The sequence below is a fragment of the Caretta caretta genome, chromosome 6 (genome assembly GCF_965140235.1).
Source record: "Caretta caretta isolate rCarCar2 chromosome 6, rCarCar1.hap1, whole genome shotgun sequence".
In the NCBI taxonomy this organism is placed as follows: Eukaryota; Metazoa; Chordata; order Testudines; family Cheloniidae; genus Caretta; species Caretta caretta.
Genome location: NC_134211.1, coordinates 84,026,228 through 84,045,280, shown reverse-complemented (window position 1 = coordinate 84,045,280; position 19,053 = coordinate 84,026,228). Strand labels below are relative to the sequence as shown.

Here is a 19,053-nt window from a genome sequence, read left to right as displayed (position 1 = left end):
TTACCTAAATTAGGTCTAGGTCACTCGGCTCATCTCCTGTTTCTTGTTTGCTTACCAACGAATCCAAAAGCAGTAGTAATAGCTGGAGGCCCTGCTGAGGCTAGCTTGATCTATACTGGAGCTGCTCCAGTCAGTGCTCTGATAAAACTTGATATCATTTCAACAGGCTCTAGGAGGACCACAATGATTTCCCTTCATTGTTTAAGGCTTCATTCAAATATTACTAGTGCCAGGAAAAAGGATATTTCACTTCTGCTCTTCTGCCCCTGAGTCTGCTGCTGCTGGAAAGCTCCTATTTAACCTTTTATATAAACACGTTCAGTGCTTTGGATGATACGGTAATTGTTCTACTCATTCATCCCCAGGGACTCCTATAAGTTGCAGATGCAGACAATACAAAATAATAATAATTAATACCTTGCGGCATCTGCTGAGTAAAAGCACATGTTTCTTATTAGAATGTAGTGTGTGGGGAGGCCTGGGAAGATTCTGGCCTCAGTGTTAAGGCATTAGATCCAGAGCCTCAAAGATATTTAGGCACCACTGACCCTTTCATAACCACCACTCAGTTGCTGCCTAACCCCTACTCCTTCCGCTAACTTGCCACCGGATGACACTTGGAAAGCCACCTATGTTCTGACATTGCCCCACAGCTAATGAGCTTCTAGCCTGTAAGGTGGCAGATTGTTGTGCAAATCCTTTATTTCACATCAGGGGCTTCAACCAGGGTCTCCCACATCCCAGATGACTGCCCTAACCACTGAACTGAAACTTATGAGGGAAGGCCTCCTCTTCCCACCTGTTTTTGTGTAGGCTCTCCAGTTGGAGAGCTCTGAAGATGCCTACCCAATAACTCACCTGTGGGGCCCAAAGTGGAGAAATGCCTGTCTGTCCGCCCTCCCTCCAACCCCCAAATCCTGCATCGCTGTGTGGCATAGGCATCTGGACATGTAGAGTGAGGCAGCAAAGCGCACACACTGAGGCAGAAAATAGGTGCTGGGGGAACTTTTACTGTAGAAACATAGGCACCAAGAGCGTTGAGGCACCTACACGGTTCAGTGGCCGCTGAGCAAGGGTTTTGTGAATCCCCATGGGGCCTGATTCTGGAATTTAGGTGTCTACAGTGGCAGTGAGGCAGTTTTTGTGACTGGCCCCAAGTGCATGGCATCCTAGTGTGCTGTAAATTTAAACCCTCGCTCGCTGCATTCAACAAGACCAGGGAGAAGGTTCCAGCTGCTAGAGCATGGGCTACCTAAGCAGCTGAACTGGCTTCGGTGTGTAACTTCAGGGGAAGGTTTGCAGCTGAGGATCTTGAACAGAACGAGGAACTTATCTCTAGCCCTTCAGCCAGATACCTCATGTCAGCCAGTTAAGGGCCTAAGCCCTTCTTCTTTCCCAGCCCTGCTCCTAGGCATTTCACTCCTGGTTAGCTTAGGCAGCTCCTCACTAAGCCTGCTGGCTTCTGAGGATCCCTGACTTAAGCACAAAGAAAAGGAGTACTTGTGGCACCTTAGAGACTGACCAATTTATTTGAGCATGAGCTTTCGTGAGCTACAGCTCACTTCATCGGATGCATACCGTGGAAACTGCAGCAGATATTATATACACACAGAGATCTCTCTGCAATCCTGAAGGTTTCAACTGCTCAGTCACTGAGGCCAAACATCAACAAACTGACAGCACTGAAGCGTTGCCAGGTGTCTGGCAAACACTAAAAACTCTCTGGCAGGCAAAGAATTGTATAAAGTTGTTTGACAGTTTTATTACTTCTAAGAAATTCAAAATAAAAAATACAATATAAACGTTTTCTTTTCTGAACACCATCTTCAGTGACATTATTGGCCCATGGGAGGATTTGAGGACTGGCAGTGGCCCTAAGGTAAATTGAGTTTGAGACCCAGCGTATAGGGAGTCTGGGTACCTAGCCATGGGCTGAGGATTCCACTAGGTGGCAGGGCACCTACGGGGCTGGCATTGAAATACTGAGCTGATCAGCCCCTAAGTACCTTTAAGACTCTGGGCCTTAGGCTGTAACACAGCAGCTGGGGGAGGTGTAGTTCACAGCTGAGGAAGATGTACACACGTGCTAGCTCTGATTGAGTCAGCGCACTAAACATAGCAGTGTGGCTGCCTTCAGCCTTGGCGGCAGCTCTGGCTATCCACCCAAATACAACTCTGTCTGAGATCCTGGTATGTTCATGTCATGATGGGGACACTGCTCTTTTGGGGCACTAGTTTGAGCAGAGCTAGTACATATGTCTACCAGTGCTGGGGATTACATCTCTCAGCTGCTGTGTAGATGTACCCTTAGTGACAGCCTCTGACTTATTACACCACAAGAGCTCACTTTTTTCAAACTGCAGTCACTCTGAATTTTTATTTGAACAATTCATTGCTATTCAAATGATGTTTGCCCATTGAAGAAAGCCTTCCTCAGCCGTCCAGCACCACCATAATATTGTGTAAACGCCTTGTTTTCAAGCCAGGGCATCTCAATCAGCCAAAGAGTATTGTTCCTGTGGTACAAAGAATTAGTATTGTCCTTCCTCTACTGCCAGAGCTCACAGTCATCTGCTCCCTCTACATTGCAAATACAACAGTCAGGGAACCTGGTTCCAACCAGGTTTGTCCCTTAGCCTTTTTACTGAGCTATATTTCCAGTACTGCCATGGAGAATGGACCTTAGCACAGTTCCTCAGTCTGGTAATGAAATATCATTGAGGTTCAGCCTCCATTACAAATTGACACCCAACTTGCAGCCAGGTTCCCTGAAATGACTATAGTGAATAGGGCCTTAGAGACCTATCCTGCAAGGTGCCAGCACATCCTAAGAGTGCCTATTGATATTGATCGGAATTAAGAGCATGCATCACCTCCTTGAGATTCTCACCTTACTGTGTAGGATTGGGCCTCAAAATAGCTATGTCCATAGGGGCTTGAACAGCAGAGCAGATTATAAATTGCATCCTATAACAACTTGTTAGTGTCATTCTGGCAACCTTTACAGGAAAGGACAAGCAACGTGAAGGAAAGTAAATTACTGTAGTATTAAAAATAGAGAACTGTATGTGTGCAACTGTGTGTACAATCATTTCTGCAATTGGCACACCCTTGAGGGAACAGAGTCTAAGCTTAATTAGCAGAGGTTCAGAGGGATCCACTGTGCTGGCTGACGGTCTGCCACCATTGCTACTACCTATTCCATGCCTCCAGTGTTAATAATAGAAGAAAAGTTTTTGTGGGAAAAAGCTAGTATGGCCATATCTTTAGGACTAGAGTTTAGTGCACTTAGGTTGTCACTACCAGTTCAGACTAATAATTTAGACAAGTGAGGCATGGTAACCAATTGATAATCCCTTGAGCATCCAGTGCCCTGTCTGCTAATATCATTCTACTGGGTTGAATTCATGTTAAATGCGTACGTGCTGCAAAAGACCACTTTTTTTTTTTAAGTGCTCGATACATACTCCTCCTAGTCATCTGTAGTTCTCTCTTGTGGTTCAAAATGATTCATGTTTGTGTTTCTGTTGATTCTTCTCACCATTAAATGTGAAATTAACCAAACCTTGACTTAAATGGCCACATCAGCAGGTTTGGGGATGATCAAAGAAAGAATTGTGATTATGAAAACTTCTGGTTACTTCTGTGGCTCAGCCCGTGACAGCAAACATGTACGGCCTGGTTCAAGCACAGCCTAAAGATTTGCATATCTCTGCACGCTTCGCTCCTGAGGAACCTGAATTTGCAATTGCATGTGGTGTTTTTGGATATGAGCTATGTGTGCAGGAAACTTGGAGTGGAGGATGGGGACACAGCAAAACTTCGGCATAGTAAGATTGCTGTCTGCTTTCACTATGACCAAGAACTTCAGATTAATAGTGACCAGGCAGCCTTAGAAACCCTAGTAAACCTTTATTGAGATACTCTCTTGAACAACAAGCTGCAGTTGAAAGTTATGTTGCTTTTAAATAATAGTAACTTGGTCCTTTTATGTTTTAGCATATTACTCAAAATAAACTATTTCCCCCCTCCAGTGTACTTGCTCTTATACACCAAAGACGTTACGTGTATGGAATTGCCCGTAGGCAGGATCATATGGGGGAAGAAATTTGTGACTGGTCCTCTTGTTAGTATCCACTGGAATCTTTGGATTGATGCTCTGAATAATTTAGTATTTAGAGTCAAATCAACTGTTCAGGAAGGTTTTAAAAACAAAGCGAGAGTCTTGGGGAATTTAGTTGATGGATATTTTTCTTTCATTTAGGCAATGGTAGCTTGCTACCCTGGGAACGGAACTGGGTATGTTCGTCACGTAGACAATCCAAATGGCGATGGGCGCTGTATCACCTGTATTTATTACCTGAATAAGGATTGGGACTCAAAGGTATGTGAGCCATGGGTTTCAAAAGCAACCCCATATTTCTAGGCAAGGGAAGGCTGGCTCAGAAACAGTTCGTTGTTGCTATCAGTTGTTTACTTGCATTTCATATTTTCATGAACTCTTGAACAGCTGGTTTTAAAAACTGCACTTTTCAGTTACATCTTGGGTTTTCTTGCTGTTTTTAGCAACCCCTTTGGAAGCTTGAAACTGAAATTGTTTCCTTACCAGTTTTTTTTTCTTCCATTTCCCCTTCTCCCCCCGTCCCCCACCCCCTTCCAGTTTGTAGTCGTAGAACAGCTCATGTGCTGGGCTGCTGGCATTTTAGTTTTGTTTAGAGAAAAGAGTAATGAAGCATCTAGAAAGAAACCACATCCACTCAGGACTAAGTGGAATCTGGGAGCAGTTTTAACCAAAAAATGGTAGGTCACTTTTGGGGTCTGTCCCTTTAAGTTGACCTGCAAAGGATCTATGAAAATTAGGTTTGTGCACTTTTTTGCTGCTTATGATTCATGAAGAGGGCATGAAAGACATTTATTAATTTATGCTTGTTTTTTCACATTAGGGATATTAGGAATGTGAAGTCTGATCTTTCCTGACTTTGCTAGAAAATTTCTTGCCAGAAATGTTTATGATCTCTCTCACCTTAATTTAAAGACTTGGGTATTGTGACTGCTTCCTGGTTACATAAAGGCTGCTTTATGTCTCTATGGAAACATAAAAGTGCTACAAAGTGGGTGTAAAAGCCCCATGGGAATATCCTTGTTCAGGGATTCCTCCCCGCCCCCCTGGCTAAAGTAGAACTGATGTAAATTCTCTACACGAGCCCTCGTCTAGCATAGGGGGCACAATGAATGCATGTTGAGCACCAAGCCCCAATGTTGCTATGCATTATCCTGGGAGTCAGTCAGGGCCTTGCATGGTCCTAGAATACTGAGAACACAAAGGTGGTTTAAAGCTATCTTTTGGCCCCAAGCACAAGAACGGATTAACTACAGATTGGGTCCCTTAAGTCCAGAAAGACTACCTGCCTTCCTTCCCATCAGTCAGGCATACAGAACGTTTGGAGACTAGAATTCTCATGGTAGCCCATCTTCCTTCTACTCTAGATCCCTGGTCTGTTTTATTTTCCTGACTGCCTTTGGCACTATTAGAATCTGTCAAAGATGAACTTTCCATGATGGTTTGGTATTTTAGGGGTGATCTGTTCAGGCTTATGGGCTTGCAGCTTCAGACTCCATTCTGTGTGGCCTCTAGGAGTTTCCTCAGTGGATTGGAGCCATTTGTCATGTTTTCTGGCTCCAACTGTCTCATTAGACCCCTTAATACATGAAAGATGCAAGTTTTTGCTCAAGTGGTCTGACCCTGCTCCCACTGAATCTTATGGAAAAACTTTCATTGACTTCAGCTTAAAGTAAGATCAGACCCAGCAAAGGAAGCACTTCCTGAGTGTGAGAAGTAGCTTCGTTTCTTTATGACGCTACCTCCAGGGTCAGAGCCAAAACTGAGGTTCCTCTGCAGCACTGTCCCACCCTCTCTGTAGTCCTGTCCTGTGTAAAACCCCTCTGGAGAAGGAGCTCCTGTGGTCTGCAGTGGGGCTAGCAGCCAGAAGGCAGGGAGCTTGGCTGTATTTTGTGACACTGTCCCCTGCTTCACCTCATGGACATCTGAGTATGCATTTCCCTCTACAGCCACTGTTAAGCCAATGGCAGCAGGGCTGGGTGAGGACTAATGGGGCAACACTGAGGCAGGGGCTGTCAAGGCAGATCATTTCCCCACAGATTTCCTAGATTCATGGGATTGGGAGGCCTTGCCCCCTGTATACTCCCCACGTCTTTAAATCCCTTCCATTCAAGGGGTCGCAGCACACTTCATAAGGGGAATCGGGTAGAGTTTCCCTAACTCTCTGGCCACATCCCATGAGTTTCTTTGCCAAATGGGGTGAGCTGGCTCTCATTTCTGTTTCTGTGCACATTGTATCATTACAGGGCAATTAATTCAGCCCTGAGCAGGGGATTTATCAGACCTTAAATAATAAACAAGATAAGGGCTTGTAAAATCAAAGACTGTTTCTTCAGATTATCTGTTGTTAGAATGCTTTCAAACCTGTTCCCAGGTTATTTCCTGGTCAGATAATACTAAGGTCACCTTCTTCTTAACATGCATTGGTCATGTAAAGCTGCCATCCCTTTAAGCGCCAACACGCTTCCTCCACTAAATCCCAACAAGTGATTTAATATTGGAGAGATGCTGCCACTGAAAAATCCTGTATTATAGAAAAACACAATCCTGGACCTACAGCATGTTCTGAATAATACCCCCACATATTGAAATGGAAAAAAATGTAACCATCTGCTTGACCTGTTGCACTTCCCTTAATCCTCTAGGAGGATGGTAGCACAGACTTGTACCCTGTGCGCTTCCACTGATGCACGTAAATTGGTGCAAACTTTGTCCCATAAGATTGTCAGAAACCAGAGTGAGAGATGTGACAGAAGCCAGACCAGAAGGAGTGAGAAGAGTGGAGGATGTAGCCACAATTTTATGTATAAAATGCAACTTTAGATGGCTGGGTACACCCGCATATTCATGTCCAGTGCAGCATTCCACTGTCAGACCCAAAAGAGAACTCCTATGTGGGCTCAATACCAGGGTTTTGAAATGCCATTTGACAGTCATGCAGTGAAGTCTGATCTCAAACCAGAAAGAATGAACAAACAATCTTCTTATGAGTCTTAACTAATTTTAGAAATGACTGTGAGCTCAAGTGGTTTCCATGTGTTTGTGACAGAGCCTCTGTGAAGGGGGAAGTCCTGTCTCAAAAAAGCAGTTGGTGTTTCATCTTGGCTGACTTTTTTTTTTTAAACAGACGTTTATTATGCTCGGTCAATCCGAATGGTTTGCTAAAATCAAAGTGACTAACGTGAGGCAACACACAGCTTTCCAGCACTGCCATGTGCTGCTGTTGCGTTGCCCTCAACGTTTACTCCACATTTGTTGTGTGTTAAAGAGGAAACAATTGTCATTTTAAATGTGGGTGTATGTATGTGGGGGAAAATAACCCTTCACTCTACTTTCAGCTGCATGGTGGAATTCTTCGAATATTCCCGGAAGGAAAGTCCTATGTAGCAGATGTTGAGCCCATTTTTGACAGGTTACTTTTTTTCTGGTCAGACCGAAGGAACCCACATGAAGTGCAACCTTCCTATGCAACCAGGTAAATACGATGTTCAGTACTGACATGTGGCCAAAGATTAAAGAGCTTGGCTCTTTTCCAACACACACATAGTATATAAAAATATATAACCTTTATGTGGGGGGGTGTATCTGTATATATGCACACATGCATATGTACAGTACAAATACTAATGTGAATGGAGTTTATCTGGAACCATTGAAGCCAATGTAAATTTCCCCACAAAAATGAGCAGCAGGATCAAGCCATATACGTGCATAATATATATGGTGAAGTTCCCCACTCCCTCTACCCCATTTGCTGCGGCCCATGTATGCTGCTGTGGTAGCATATTGGAGCTGTAAGCCCTTCAGCTGGTGAGGAGAGAATTCCTCAGTGGCAGGCTCTGCACAAAACAGCCATAGTGAATATGAGTGTGGGGGTCCTTGGAGTAGGCCTGTATCATATAACATTACAGGGATTGGGAGTGCTGCAGCCAACTATAGGCAAGCCAGGCTACCATAAGTTAGAGCAACCCCTAAGCTGGCTAAGTCACCCCAGGGATTGTTTTAACATCTGGAGCACCTAGAATGGGAAGATCTTAAAGTGATTTCTGCCCTCCCTCTGCCAGATCTGTGCTATGCCTCCCAGAGGTACAGCACAAATTCTTCCCTGGATTTTACTTAGACTCACACACACAGAGTTTGTCTACAGAGATTCCCTGGTTTGTTTTATCACCCAGAAATCAAATTAGTTCTTTATTCGTCTGCTTCCAATTTTATAATAGACAAACGAGAGTTTTGAGCTCTCTGTATGAGAATAAAAACCCAGTGTCCTTAGGTGTTTTAGTGTCTTCTTGGGAGTCTAAGAAATAAATCCTTTCCTTTTGTTCACAGATATGCCATGACTGTGTGGTATTTTGATGCTGAAGAAAGAGCAGAAGCCAAGAAAAAGTTTAGGAATTTAACTGGTATGATTTTTTTTCATAAATCTATTGAAAATAATAATTCAAGGCATTTCTGTTTCACTTGGCTACCCAGCATGCACCGTGCTGTGATGTCACAGTCACTGCAGAACTACATGGGACCACAGAGCTGGCCTAACTCTTCCATCAACCTAACTCTGTAGTGTAGACAGGTCTAAATCTCTGACTGCCAAAATGAAAAGTCAAGGATAGATCATTCCAACTGTCCTGTTCCATACACTCTCCCTGAACCTCAGATACTGGAGACAGGATACTACTCTAGATGGGCCATTGGTCTGACCCAGTATGGCAGTTCTTATACAGATATATTCCTTTCCCCAACTGAGTCTTCTGATTACTGCTATTACATTAGATGTTCAAAACACTTACTTACTATAACTTAATTGCATTTTCAATTGTTCATTGTAGATGCAGGGAAGACAGAAGCAGCTCTCCATGAAGACTGAAAGTTATCTGCTGGCATAGTGCTTTTATCACAACCGTTTCTGAACTCTTTGCAAATGATGAGATCCAAAGACGACTTGTCCTTTTCCAGTGAAACATTGGACATTCTTCCTACCCACAGGAATGTACTTATTTGTCTGTCTAACACCTGCATATTACATTGATGGTACTCACAGTAGCCTCCCATCATGCCTGCATTTGGCAGAAGGAACCCTTGTTTTCTATTTGCCTTTAACTGAAGAAAGTAACCAGGATTTTAGTAAAAGAAGAATGTCACCAAAGCCTAATGCAGGTGGCTAAGCCAGCTGGCTTTTAGTAATAGTGGTAATAAAGATAACAAGTATTGGAACCAGTGGGAAAAAACCTGAGTCTTATTTGCACTTTATGTAAATTTCTTAGCTCAATGGAAAGGCGATTTACAAATTAAAATCTGTTGCAGATGCCGATGGGCAATGCAAGATATTGGAAATGTGAAATTAAACTAGGTATTTGTAGAGGGTCATCTTCTGTTATGCTTAACGTGGGGCTATTGATGGGCTGCTAATCACTTTTTTGCTGCACAGAGCATTGGCTTTACTCTCCTGTATTTTTACTTTCTAAAAGGATAATCTTCCATGTTGCCATCAAACTGCCTGGATTTTGTTCACGTTTCAACAGTCACGCAGTAGTAATTCAGTTGCTTTGCCCTTTTACAGCCCCCGGACAGAGGGTGGGGAGGCAGTTATGCATCTGTTCACAATTTTGTGAACTATTTTTTTTTCTTTTTGATTTGAGCTGGATCAATGTTCACTTCCCATTTTCAGTTTGTTTTTTAAAGCAGCTGGTTTCTCCGAAAGATTGGTAAGCTGGGGAAGTTGATGGCACACAAAATGCTTTAGCCCTTAGAGCCAAGAATTTTTAATTGAGTCTCCGTATACCAACGTGTGTACCATAGAAGTGTGAATTTGGAAGGTAAAGATATGTTTGGCAGCCTGACAAATGTACGATGAATAACTATGTCTAATTTAGAGTTTTGATTTCTCTCTCTGCTGCCCATCCTGAGCTCGGACATTTGGTTAATTCGTATGTATGTGCACTTTGAATGAAAAAGTGATGCTGTCCCAATTATTTCAAATTATTTTCCCTCCTGCATTTGAGCCACAAGATATACAAAAAGAGGATTAGGCTCAGATGAGCAGGAACACATTTTCTTCAAGTGTGTGGGGTTTTTTTTTGTTAATTTAAAAGCTAGATGAATAACTTCCAAGGTGTCCCTAAGCAGCTTAAACTTCCAAAACCAGGACTTAGCTGCTCAGTGTAGATCTCACTGATGTTGAGAAAATTGTCATGGTCACATTGAGCACATAAATAAATCGTTCTTGTTTTAACAATTGTACACCTAGTGTGTAAACTTTCCCTCTTCATATAGTTATACCAGGCTTGTCAATGTATGTCAGTACCTACTAACATCTTCCAAGTATATGCTTTCCCCTCTGGCCCATACTCCCATGTGTCAGGGGACCCCAATGGTTTTGAGGGGCCCTGCCAATTATGATTTTTCTTCCCCATTTTAACCAACCCACCCTTGACTCAGCTTGTCGCATGCCTGACCAGAAGGGGAGCAATTGGCAGGGCAGCCTTCATGGGCAAGCACATGGCTTCCACAGAACTTGACCCAGAGAATGAGTGATGATGTGAGTGCTAGGCACTGCCAAATTAGGACTTTTTGACATTATTCAGGCTTCCTAGCTAGGAGAAAAAGTACAACAGCAACACAAAATGTAAAAGCAGCAGCTTTTCTGGCATGAGAAATGGCAAAAGGAATTGAGTATTTTGAGCCAATTGTATTCTTTAAGAAAAAGAGGGTCATCCTTGTGCCCATTTTTTGAAGTCTGAATTTAAGTGAACTAGTATTGGCCAACCCCTCTTCCTCTCAGACTTCTACTGGGGATCCAGGTGTGATCATGTGGTTTTAACTCCACTTGGTCTGCGTGTCTGTGTCTTCAGGGCACACATCCTGCTGAATGAGAGAGATGTATTTGAGGAGGGGAGATGACACAACCATCCCTGATCCCTGTAAATCCTACTAGGTTCCCTCCAATAAGGCATGTAATTTGATACATTTCTTCTGTAAAGTAAAATTCTTCCACTACAGATGCATCTAAATAGCACAGAATGGGCTTGAAGGAAACTTAATCAACTTAAAATTCTAATTCCAAAGGAGTCAAAAGTCTTAACTGAAAGCAATAGGTGACTCCTTGAAAGACGAATTTATGTAAATAGTTAAATGTTGAACTCTCTAAAAGACTGGCTGCAGGGGAATATGTTGTAATAGTTTGAGTATCTCTATGCAAAGTTGACATTTTCTACATTTTAAAAAGTTCTTTAAAGGAGTTTTTTTAAATTATTTGAGGGGCCAAACCTAATAAAAACTCATTGCTTCTGATAGATTTCAGAAACACTAAACTTAATCAATGTTGCCTATTAGATAGTAATGTTAGTGCAAATCACATCAACTGCCTACAACAAAGTAGCTTGTACAATTTTTTTTTTTTAAAGGGTCTGGATATTAAAGGTACTTTTGTTATCTCTGTTGCCAGCATAAGGCACCAGCAGTGTGCTTGGGGTGTGTGGAGAAATCGGTGCATTTATTGTAAAGAAAATGTTTGCTAAACGTTTTCAGTTTCAGCCTATATTCTCTTGGTCTAGGTAAGAGTGTTGGTTGATTGATTGATTTTACCTGGAAGAGACAGACCTTTCATCTCTCAATATGTAAAATTTAAACATCAAGAAAATGAGTATACAGGATTATAAAATATTCCCTCTTTCCCTCACCACAGATCTGAGATCAGTTGAAGGATCTCTGTGGATGTTTCACACATTAATTTTAACAAGTCATTAATGAAGCCTTATTCTTGAAGTCTCTCCCACATTCTTCCCACTTTTTCTTGAGGGGAATGCTTGAAACTGCTACACAAGAACAAAGTTTTCTTTTAGCAGCTGTACCAATAATAAAATGCATGAATTGCTTCTCTAGATATGGACTTAAGGAGTTTCTTTCCAGCTTTGGGTTTCATGGCAAAGTGTTTAAAATATACAGTATATAGCTAAGCAGCGTGTGCCATCTGGCTATGAAAATGGACTTATTTCTCCAGTGTATTTAATTTTCAGTCTTCCCAAAGCCACCAACAGCTTGTTTACACATTTAGGTAAATGTGTGCCTTCATCATTCACGTCTGCAGAACTGCTGTACACCAAATGCAAGCAATGTGAAAGGTGGAGGTTTGTTTTGTTTTTGTTTTTGTTTTGTTTTTCTTCCATAGATTCCAAGGACAGAAGGGACCGTTTTGATCTTCTAGTCTGACCTCCTGTAGAACACAGGCCATAGAACTTCCCCAAAATATTTCCTAGAGCAGAGCTTTTAGAAAAAATTAAAATAAAATCCAATCTGGATTTAAAAATTGTCAGTGATGGAGAATCCATGGCTTTAAAAAAAAAATAATTAGTTGCCCTTCCCAATGTGACTTTATTTCACGTTAGGTGATGTTGGAAGATCTGCAAGCTCCACTAAGCTATCGTTCCCAACAGGGCCTACTGGTTGTGAAAGAAAGCTGAGAGAGGACAAACAACTTTAAAAACAAAAACAAGGCATTGAGAAATAGAGAGAGGCTATTTGTATTCTTAAGCCTGTACCTGACTTGTTGGCCTCTTGAGCAAAGTGGCCTCTCGTTAATCTTTTTTCCCCCTCTAGTTTACCCTTGCTCCTGTGAGTAAATGACTTCTGCAGAAGTAGAGTTTGAAAAGATCGTGATCTTTTCATTTGTTTTAAAACCCCTTGTTTCTGTAAAGTATTTTATTCCATTTCTGTTGAATTTAAAATGTTTGAATGTTTTTTGCAAATAGCTCGAACACCACTCGCATGTAAAGGAAAATGTATCTATTTGCAGGCAAATTAATTATTTTTACTTCAACTGTGATGTACTACCAGCTCTTTGAGAGTGAGTTATGGGTAAACCTTCTCTTGTCAGGTTGTATGCTGGTCAACAATCCTGGCACTTTGGAGTCAATAGATACTGATTCATGTGGTGGTATTTTACAATCCAGCACATTTTGTGTTCATGTTATTAAAAAAATGTGGAATGAAACAAATAAAGTGTTGCAGGAGTCAATAAACACTGGGTCATGTTAAATTCTGTGCTGAGCAAGTCTCTTCAGTCTTGTTTCTTATTCAGGAGGTATGAGATGTTACATAGCTGAATCTATAGAGTTGAGAAACGTGATGGCATCGAACATATAATCAATAATCAGCACTTTTTCATAGATGGTGGCAGTAGTCCTTTGGGGTACTGCACATTTCTGGAAAGCTGTCAGTGAAGAAATCCGTTTTGTTTCCAGCAGCTTGGTCTGTTTCCTTGGTCGCTTCCTGCTATTTTGAGGTTAGTCACCTAGCTAACTACACTCTTCTTGAAGTGCCTATTTGTTTTCACACTCCTGTTGGGCCAGATAACATTGTCAGCTGATATGTTTTATTTTTTAACAAAGTTCACATCCTTTCTCTGCTTCTTTTTCCAACTGAGTCGCAGTTTTCTCTTCCACAAGTATGGGAGACTGCTCTACGCTTGCACTAACATTTTGTAAATTGAATAACCAGGACATGTTCGCTATGCAGTGCTGTGAACTCCACTTGACTTTTTTCTTTTCTTTTTTTTTTTCCTTCTTTTTTTGGCAGTATTTTTATTGTGGGAATTTTTTTCCTAAGCAAAACCTGCCTGTGCTGGAGGGCTTGGCGTACTTTTTTAAGGGGGAACGCTACAGAATTCCCCCCTCTCACTTGAAGTGTTCTGTATAGCCCAGGTTAATGGTCTGATTCTGTGACATTGAGGATTCCTCACTGTGCAGATGGGAGAGGATCCACTGAAGTCAGTGAGGCCATTCCTGTGAATGTATGATCTTTACTGTGAACAAGCGGTGTAGAATTACGGCTCAAATGAAATTGGCCATTGTCCATCTAAATGCCTAACATTTAGTTGTTTGCAGTGTTGTAGTTATGCTCTTCCCACCATATCAGAGAGACAAGATAGGTGAGGTAATATCTTCTGTTGGACCAATTTCTGTTGGTGAAAAAGACAAGCTTTTGAGCTTACACAGAGTTCTCCTTCAGTTTTTTTCTCTGGCCAAAGTTTCCCAAACACATTCATAGTAAATTTATCTTGTGGTTATTTAGTGGTCTCTTCCCCACCCCCACCCACCCCAAAGGAATAGGGCTAAATATATTGCACTGAGAATTCCCATGACTACTAAAACTGTTACAAATATGAGAGGTTGAAGTCCAAATTAAAAAGCAGAGGGGTTTGTAAAAATGAGCCCCTTTTCCCACAGTTTCATATGGGAACATTCCCATTTAGATAACCCCCTTCACCAATCATGGTTAAAAGCACACAATCTTATCTATCCACTGGAAAGGTGGAATGAGATCTTAAAAAAAAACAGCAATAGCGACTAAAACTAGCAGCTGAACTAAAGCTCTTGTTAGTAAGTCTCACATGCTGATAACCCTAGTTAATGCCAAAATGTTGTTCTGTTCCTTAGCTGGACACCCACAGAGGTAAATCTTCCTGGAGCAAGAAAGAGATTATAGATTTTTGGTCCCTGATCCTAGCCTAGGCTTCTTTACACCCTGGAGTTTTTCTCTGGAGGGGAGGCAGAAGAGAGAAGCACTTCGGTAATGTGTAGCATCTGGATGGATCTGAGAGTATAATATATGATTAAGATATATATAATATAATATATAAGATATATATAATATATAGATTATGATTAAGCATGGAGAGAAGTAACCTGTGGAGTAGATTACTCCAAGCTAAGGAGCAGTTGACTATCACTGTAGCTGTATATTGCTGTTCTTGGTTTCCTTAGCTCTGAAACTTCTTTAGTTCCTCACTACTGAGAGTCTCATAGTAAGACATCTAGAAAGAGCAGAATCAGACTTAATCTTTATATTTGAGTGTATTTTGGAATCCCTCAAATATTGGGTTGCCAGGTGTCTGATATTCAACCAGACAGTCCGGTCAAAAAAGGAACCTGGCAATGTGCAGTCACCAGTGGTTGGGGGAGGTGCCCGATTATCAACTCATGCCAGCCACGGGCATAGTTGAGGGGAGAATTGCCTCCCCACCCCCAATTTCTGTGAGTGCCAAGTAGGGCTTGCTCTGCTCCGCCTTTTGGGGCTGAGGTGGTAGCTCTGGGATGCTGCCTCCTGGGTCCTAGTGCCTGTCATTATCCTCTTCCATGTGTGCTGGGTCCTGTTTCTGTACAATGATGAGCCCCCATGGGGGGGCAGGGTAAGGGAGGTGGAGTGGGGGAAGAGGCAGTGGGAAAAGGAATTGGGATAGGAACAGGGGACTAGGGAAGAGGAAAGGGGATGGGGCAGGGAAAGGAAGTTGCCAGGGAGATGGGGCATGGGGAAGAGAAGGGGATAGGGTAAGGGTGGCATCCGTGTCTTGGTGCTGTTTAGGGCTGCCAGGTGTCTGGTTTTTGGGACCTGGCAACCCTAAATAGCACCTAAACCAAAAGTCTGATTACCGCAGATTTGCAGGAGGCATTGGGTCATTAACCTGCGCCAGCCCCTACTCATACCTGCAGGCAGGATCTTGAAAGGATCTGAGGGGGGAGAGGCATGAGCAATGGGGATAGGGCCTTTTGGGGGGGGAAGAGGTGGGGCAGAGGGTGGAGCCTCAGTTACCAGTATTTAGAGTAGGGTTGCCACCTTTCTAACAGAGTCAATGCTCTGAAAATGTATTTAAGCAAAAACTCTGGGACAGTAATTTTTACTGTGTAGTAGCTGCCTAAACAGTGGAGTTAAGGCACAGAAAGGTGATGTGATTTGCTCAGGGTTATATGACAGGTGGAGGCAGAGCTTGGAAATAGAAAACCTTCCCAGCTGTGAAATGAAGACAATGGCAATTTATTTCTGCCCCTCCTCCTCCCTAAGCTCTATGGTAGAAAATTTCTATATAAGAGCTAGGTATTACCTTTTCGCTGCAAAGCTTAATATCTCTTTCTCAAACCTCCTGTGCCCTTATAGGATCTTTTGCCTTCCTGGGTAAATTAAGGCCTAGTTCCAAGCTAAAACTCTAGCTGTCTTGTGAGAACAAATACGTGCTGGCCCTGAGCCTGCCTTTCCAAGAAGAGGAAGAGACTTCATAGTGTTAAATATGTATATTTTTGCCAGTGTGGAGGCTGTTGAGAGTCCTCCAGTTCTCCCAATTTGTCTCTCTCAATCTTTAAGCTGAGGAAGCTGAGCTATTAAAATTTGTGAAAGATGACATTTCTCTCTCACTCCCTCTAATACCTCTAAAAGAGATCTGCTACATCTCTACCATGCTGTAATAGAGAGACTGCTGCTTTGAACAGGTGCCAGGCACCAAGAAGATTAAAGGTGTGTGAGGATATGATAGCCTCATAGGGTTTCTGTGTGTTTCACTGTGTACCAGAGAGGGAGATTTCTAATGGGAATTAATTTTGGGAAGCTGCAATGTTCTGTTTCCAGCAAGCAATGCTGATAATATCAAAGAGCTCCTTTTTCTAAAGTGAGTGCAAAAATCCTCTAGGGCTAGATTCTCAAGGGGTTCTTAACTGCCACATTAGATGCCTAAGTCCAAAATTTAGATCCTCACAGCCTCCCCTGCTGCCTAAACCTGGTAGGTGCCTAAATTCCTTACTTGCCTAAGTTTGTGCTGGTAAAGTCCACACCTCAGTCCTGACACATGTGAGCATCTCCTTGCTTGTGTCCCATATGCAATGACCAACTAGGCATTGCCACCCCTATCCTGCGTGTGGGGCCTGAGCTGGTACACGTGCTCAGAGGGTGGCTAAGAACAGGGCTACCCTACTGGGTCTAACACAGCTGGAAGAAGAGGCACACTCCCCCACCCCCTTCCCTTTACACCAGTGATTAGAGCACTCAGAGGGGGTGGGGGAGAGCAGGGTTCACCTCTCCTCTCTGCCTGATGTGGAGCAAGGACTTGAATCTAAGTCTCTCCTCCCAGCAGCACTCTTTAACCATCAGGCTACTGTGTATTTGAGAGTGCACCACACCCCATCTCCTATAGAAGCTGCTGTAGTTTGTATAAAATCATTGCCATGCTACCAAATTTAATATTTTTTCCACCAGCCACTGGAGCTGTTAAAAAGTTGCAAAGCTTGCTAATGGTTCCCTTCCCCGTGCTCTCTTGATTCTGGAATGAAGAGGAGTGGGCACAATAAAAGACAGGAAGGGCTGGGAACTTCTGGTCTTGCTAGCTCATAACAAGGGACAGTCAATAAAATGAAGAAGTAGCTAATTAAACTGCAGATCTCAGGGTGGTATCCACAAAGGTACTGATGCACCTAGGGACCTACGTGTCAGGCATCACTGCAATCCATGAAACTCCCCCATGGCTATTGCTTAACCTTGTTTGTAGGTGCCTAAACTCACTCAGCATCTAAGTTTGTCCTCTGGGCATGTGCCCTACAGCCTCATTCTATACCCCCACTGTCCTGCCTGCACATGAACACTGCTGCCCCAGGCTAGGTGGCCAGCCACCTATCGCTCACCTGACTCACTCCCCTCCCTGAGGATGTCACAAACCAGAGAAGGTAGGTATGTGACTGCCCAATCCAGTAGGTGGCCTCTGAGCACATACAAGATAAGACTCCTTCCTCCAGGTGAGCTCACCTAAAAGAGCCAGGGGAAAAAAGGGGCCCTCCCTGATAAACTGAGGGTGTGGAGGACCATCCCTTTCCTCACTTCAAGTCCCTCCCACCTCTTCCTGAGAGGGTGGGGGAAAGGGGCTTTGAACATGGATTTGGCACCTCTCAGGTGAGTGCCTGCACCCCCTACGACTGTGGAATAGTGTGATTTAGGTTTCCCTCAATCTCTCCTCTCGAAGTTCCACTTTTATTAAACTATTGACTCATTCAGTATCAAGTGGGCTAAAGGCAGCATTGGAATGACTCTAGTTCAATGGTTAGAGCAGTTATCTGAGAACTAGTAGATCCCTGGTCTAATCTCTTCTCCGCAGTAGGCTTTGAACAGGGGGTTCCCATAGCCTACATGAGCAAGTTAGGCTAATGATCAGAGAGGAGAACCCTCCCACAACTGTTTTATTTCTGGCCCTGCCCATCATTTAAGCAGCTGAACGCCTGGATCTTGGTTCACTAGCGTCTTCCAGCAGCCTGAACTTAGAAGCTCATCAAGAGGGGAGTGAGGCTCAGCAAACACTCCTCTTGCCAATGTTCCCATGGGCTAGCTTCAGCTGGGGACCATCTAGTGTGGCCATCTAGTGGCTTTGTGGCTCCCAGGCTAAGGTGCCTATGTTTCCTGATGCACCTAACTTGGCTTTGTGGATCATAGTGTTTTTTTCTCTGTGCCACAACACTCAGCATTGTAAGTTCTGTCCTGGCTCGTACCTCACTGCCACAGGACATCGCTGAGGCAAAAAATCTTAGCGAGATTCCAAAAAGGGATTGGGTTACTTCCTCTGAAGCACATGGAGCTGACCTTCGTATCAGTGAAAGGATACGGAACACAATGGCCCTCATGGCCAATTCATTATGGACCGTCTTAAGACCCTTTTAGAATGGAGATGCTTGTGGAACCTTAAAGACAAGTGTTACTATAACTATAAGGTACATTCTAATTGTTCACTGCATGTACGGTATACAACGTGAGAAGTAAAATATTCACTTTTAAGAGGTACTGGTAGTTTCTATTATGTTTTAAAAAAAAACATAGGTGAAGAAAAAGGCTTAAAGGACTTGAGTTTATCTGTATGTAGAGAGTTGTCAAAGCTTACTGCAAACACTTCTGTTTCAAAGCGTGTATTTCTTTATCTGTGAGAAGCTAAACACTGAATAATTCTTTAATTGGTTCTCCCCAAGATGGCATCTCTGTAGCCCAGGCTTGCAACAGGATAATTATAACTTCAGTTTAAAAAGAAATGTCAATACAAAATGGTTATTTTGATTTCTCTTTTTCCCCTTTAACTGCAGATGATGGTCAGTAAGGTGGGAGAATCTTTCCTCAACTCTGTGAGAAATGGTTGTTTAACA

General features: G+C 42.9%; 1 protein-coding gene across 4 annotated transcripts in view; it reads left to right on the top strand.

Annotated features, from left to right (window-relative positions):
* Positions 1-13,151, top strand: part of EGLN3 (egl-9 family hypoxia inducible factor 3) — a 37,319-nt gene extending 24,168 nt beyond the window's left edge. For 2 of the 4 annotated variants that reach the window (XM_075129751.1, XM_048854040.2), the window contains exons 2-5: positions 4,265-4,384; positions 7,459-7,595; positions 8,450-8,523; positions 8,947-13,151. In XM_075129751.1, the coding sequence (XP_074985852.1) occupies positions 4,265-4,384; positions 7,459-7,595; positions 8,450-8,523; positions 8,947-8,984 (369 nt within the window). In that variant the 3' untranslated portion in view covers positions 8,985-13,151. The remainder of the gene's footprint in view (positions 1-4,264; positions 4,385-7,458; positions 7,596-8,449; positions 8,524-8,946) is intronic. The other 2 variants (XM_075129752.1, XM_075129753.1) reach the window with 1 other exon arrangement.
* The last annotated feature ends 5,902 nt before the right edge of the window (positions 13,152-19,053 follow it).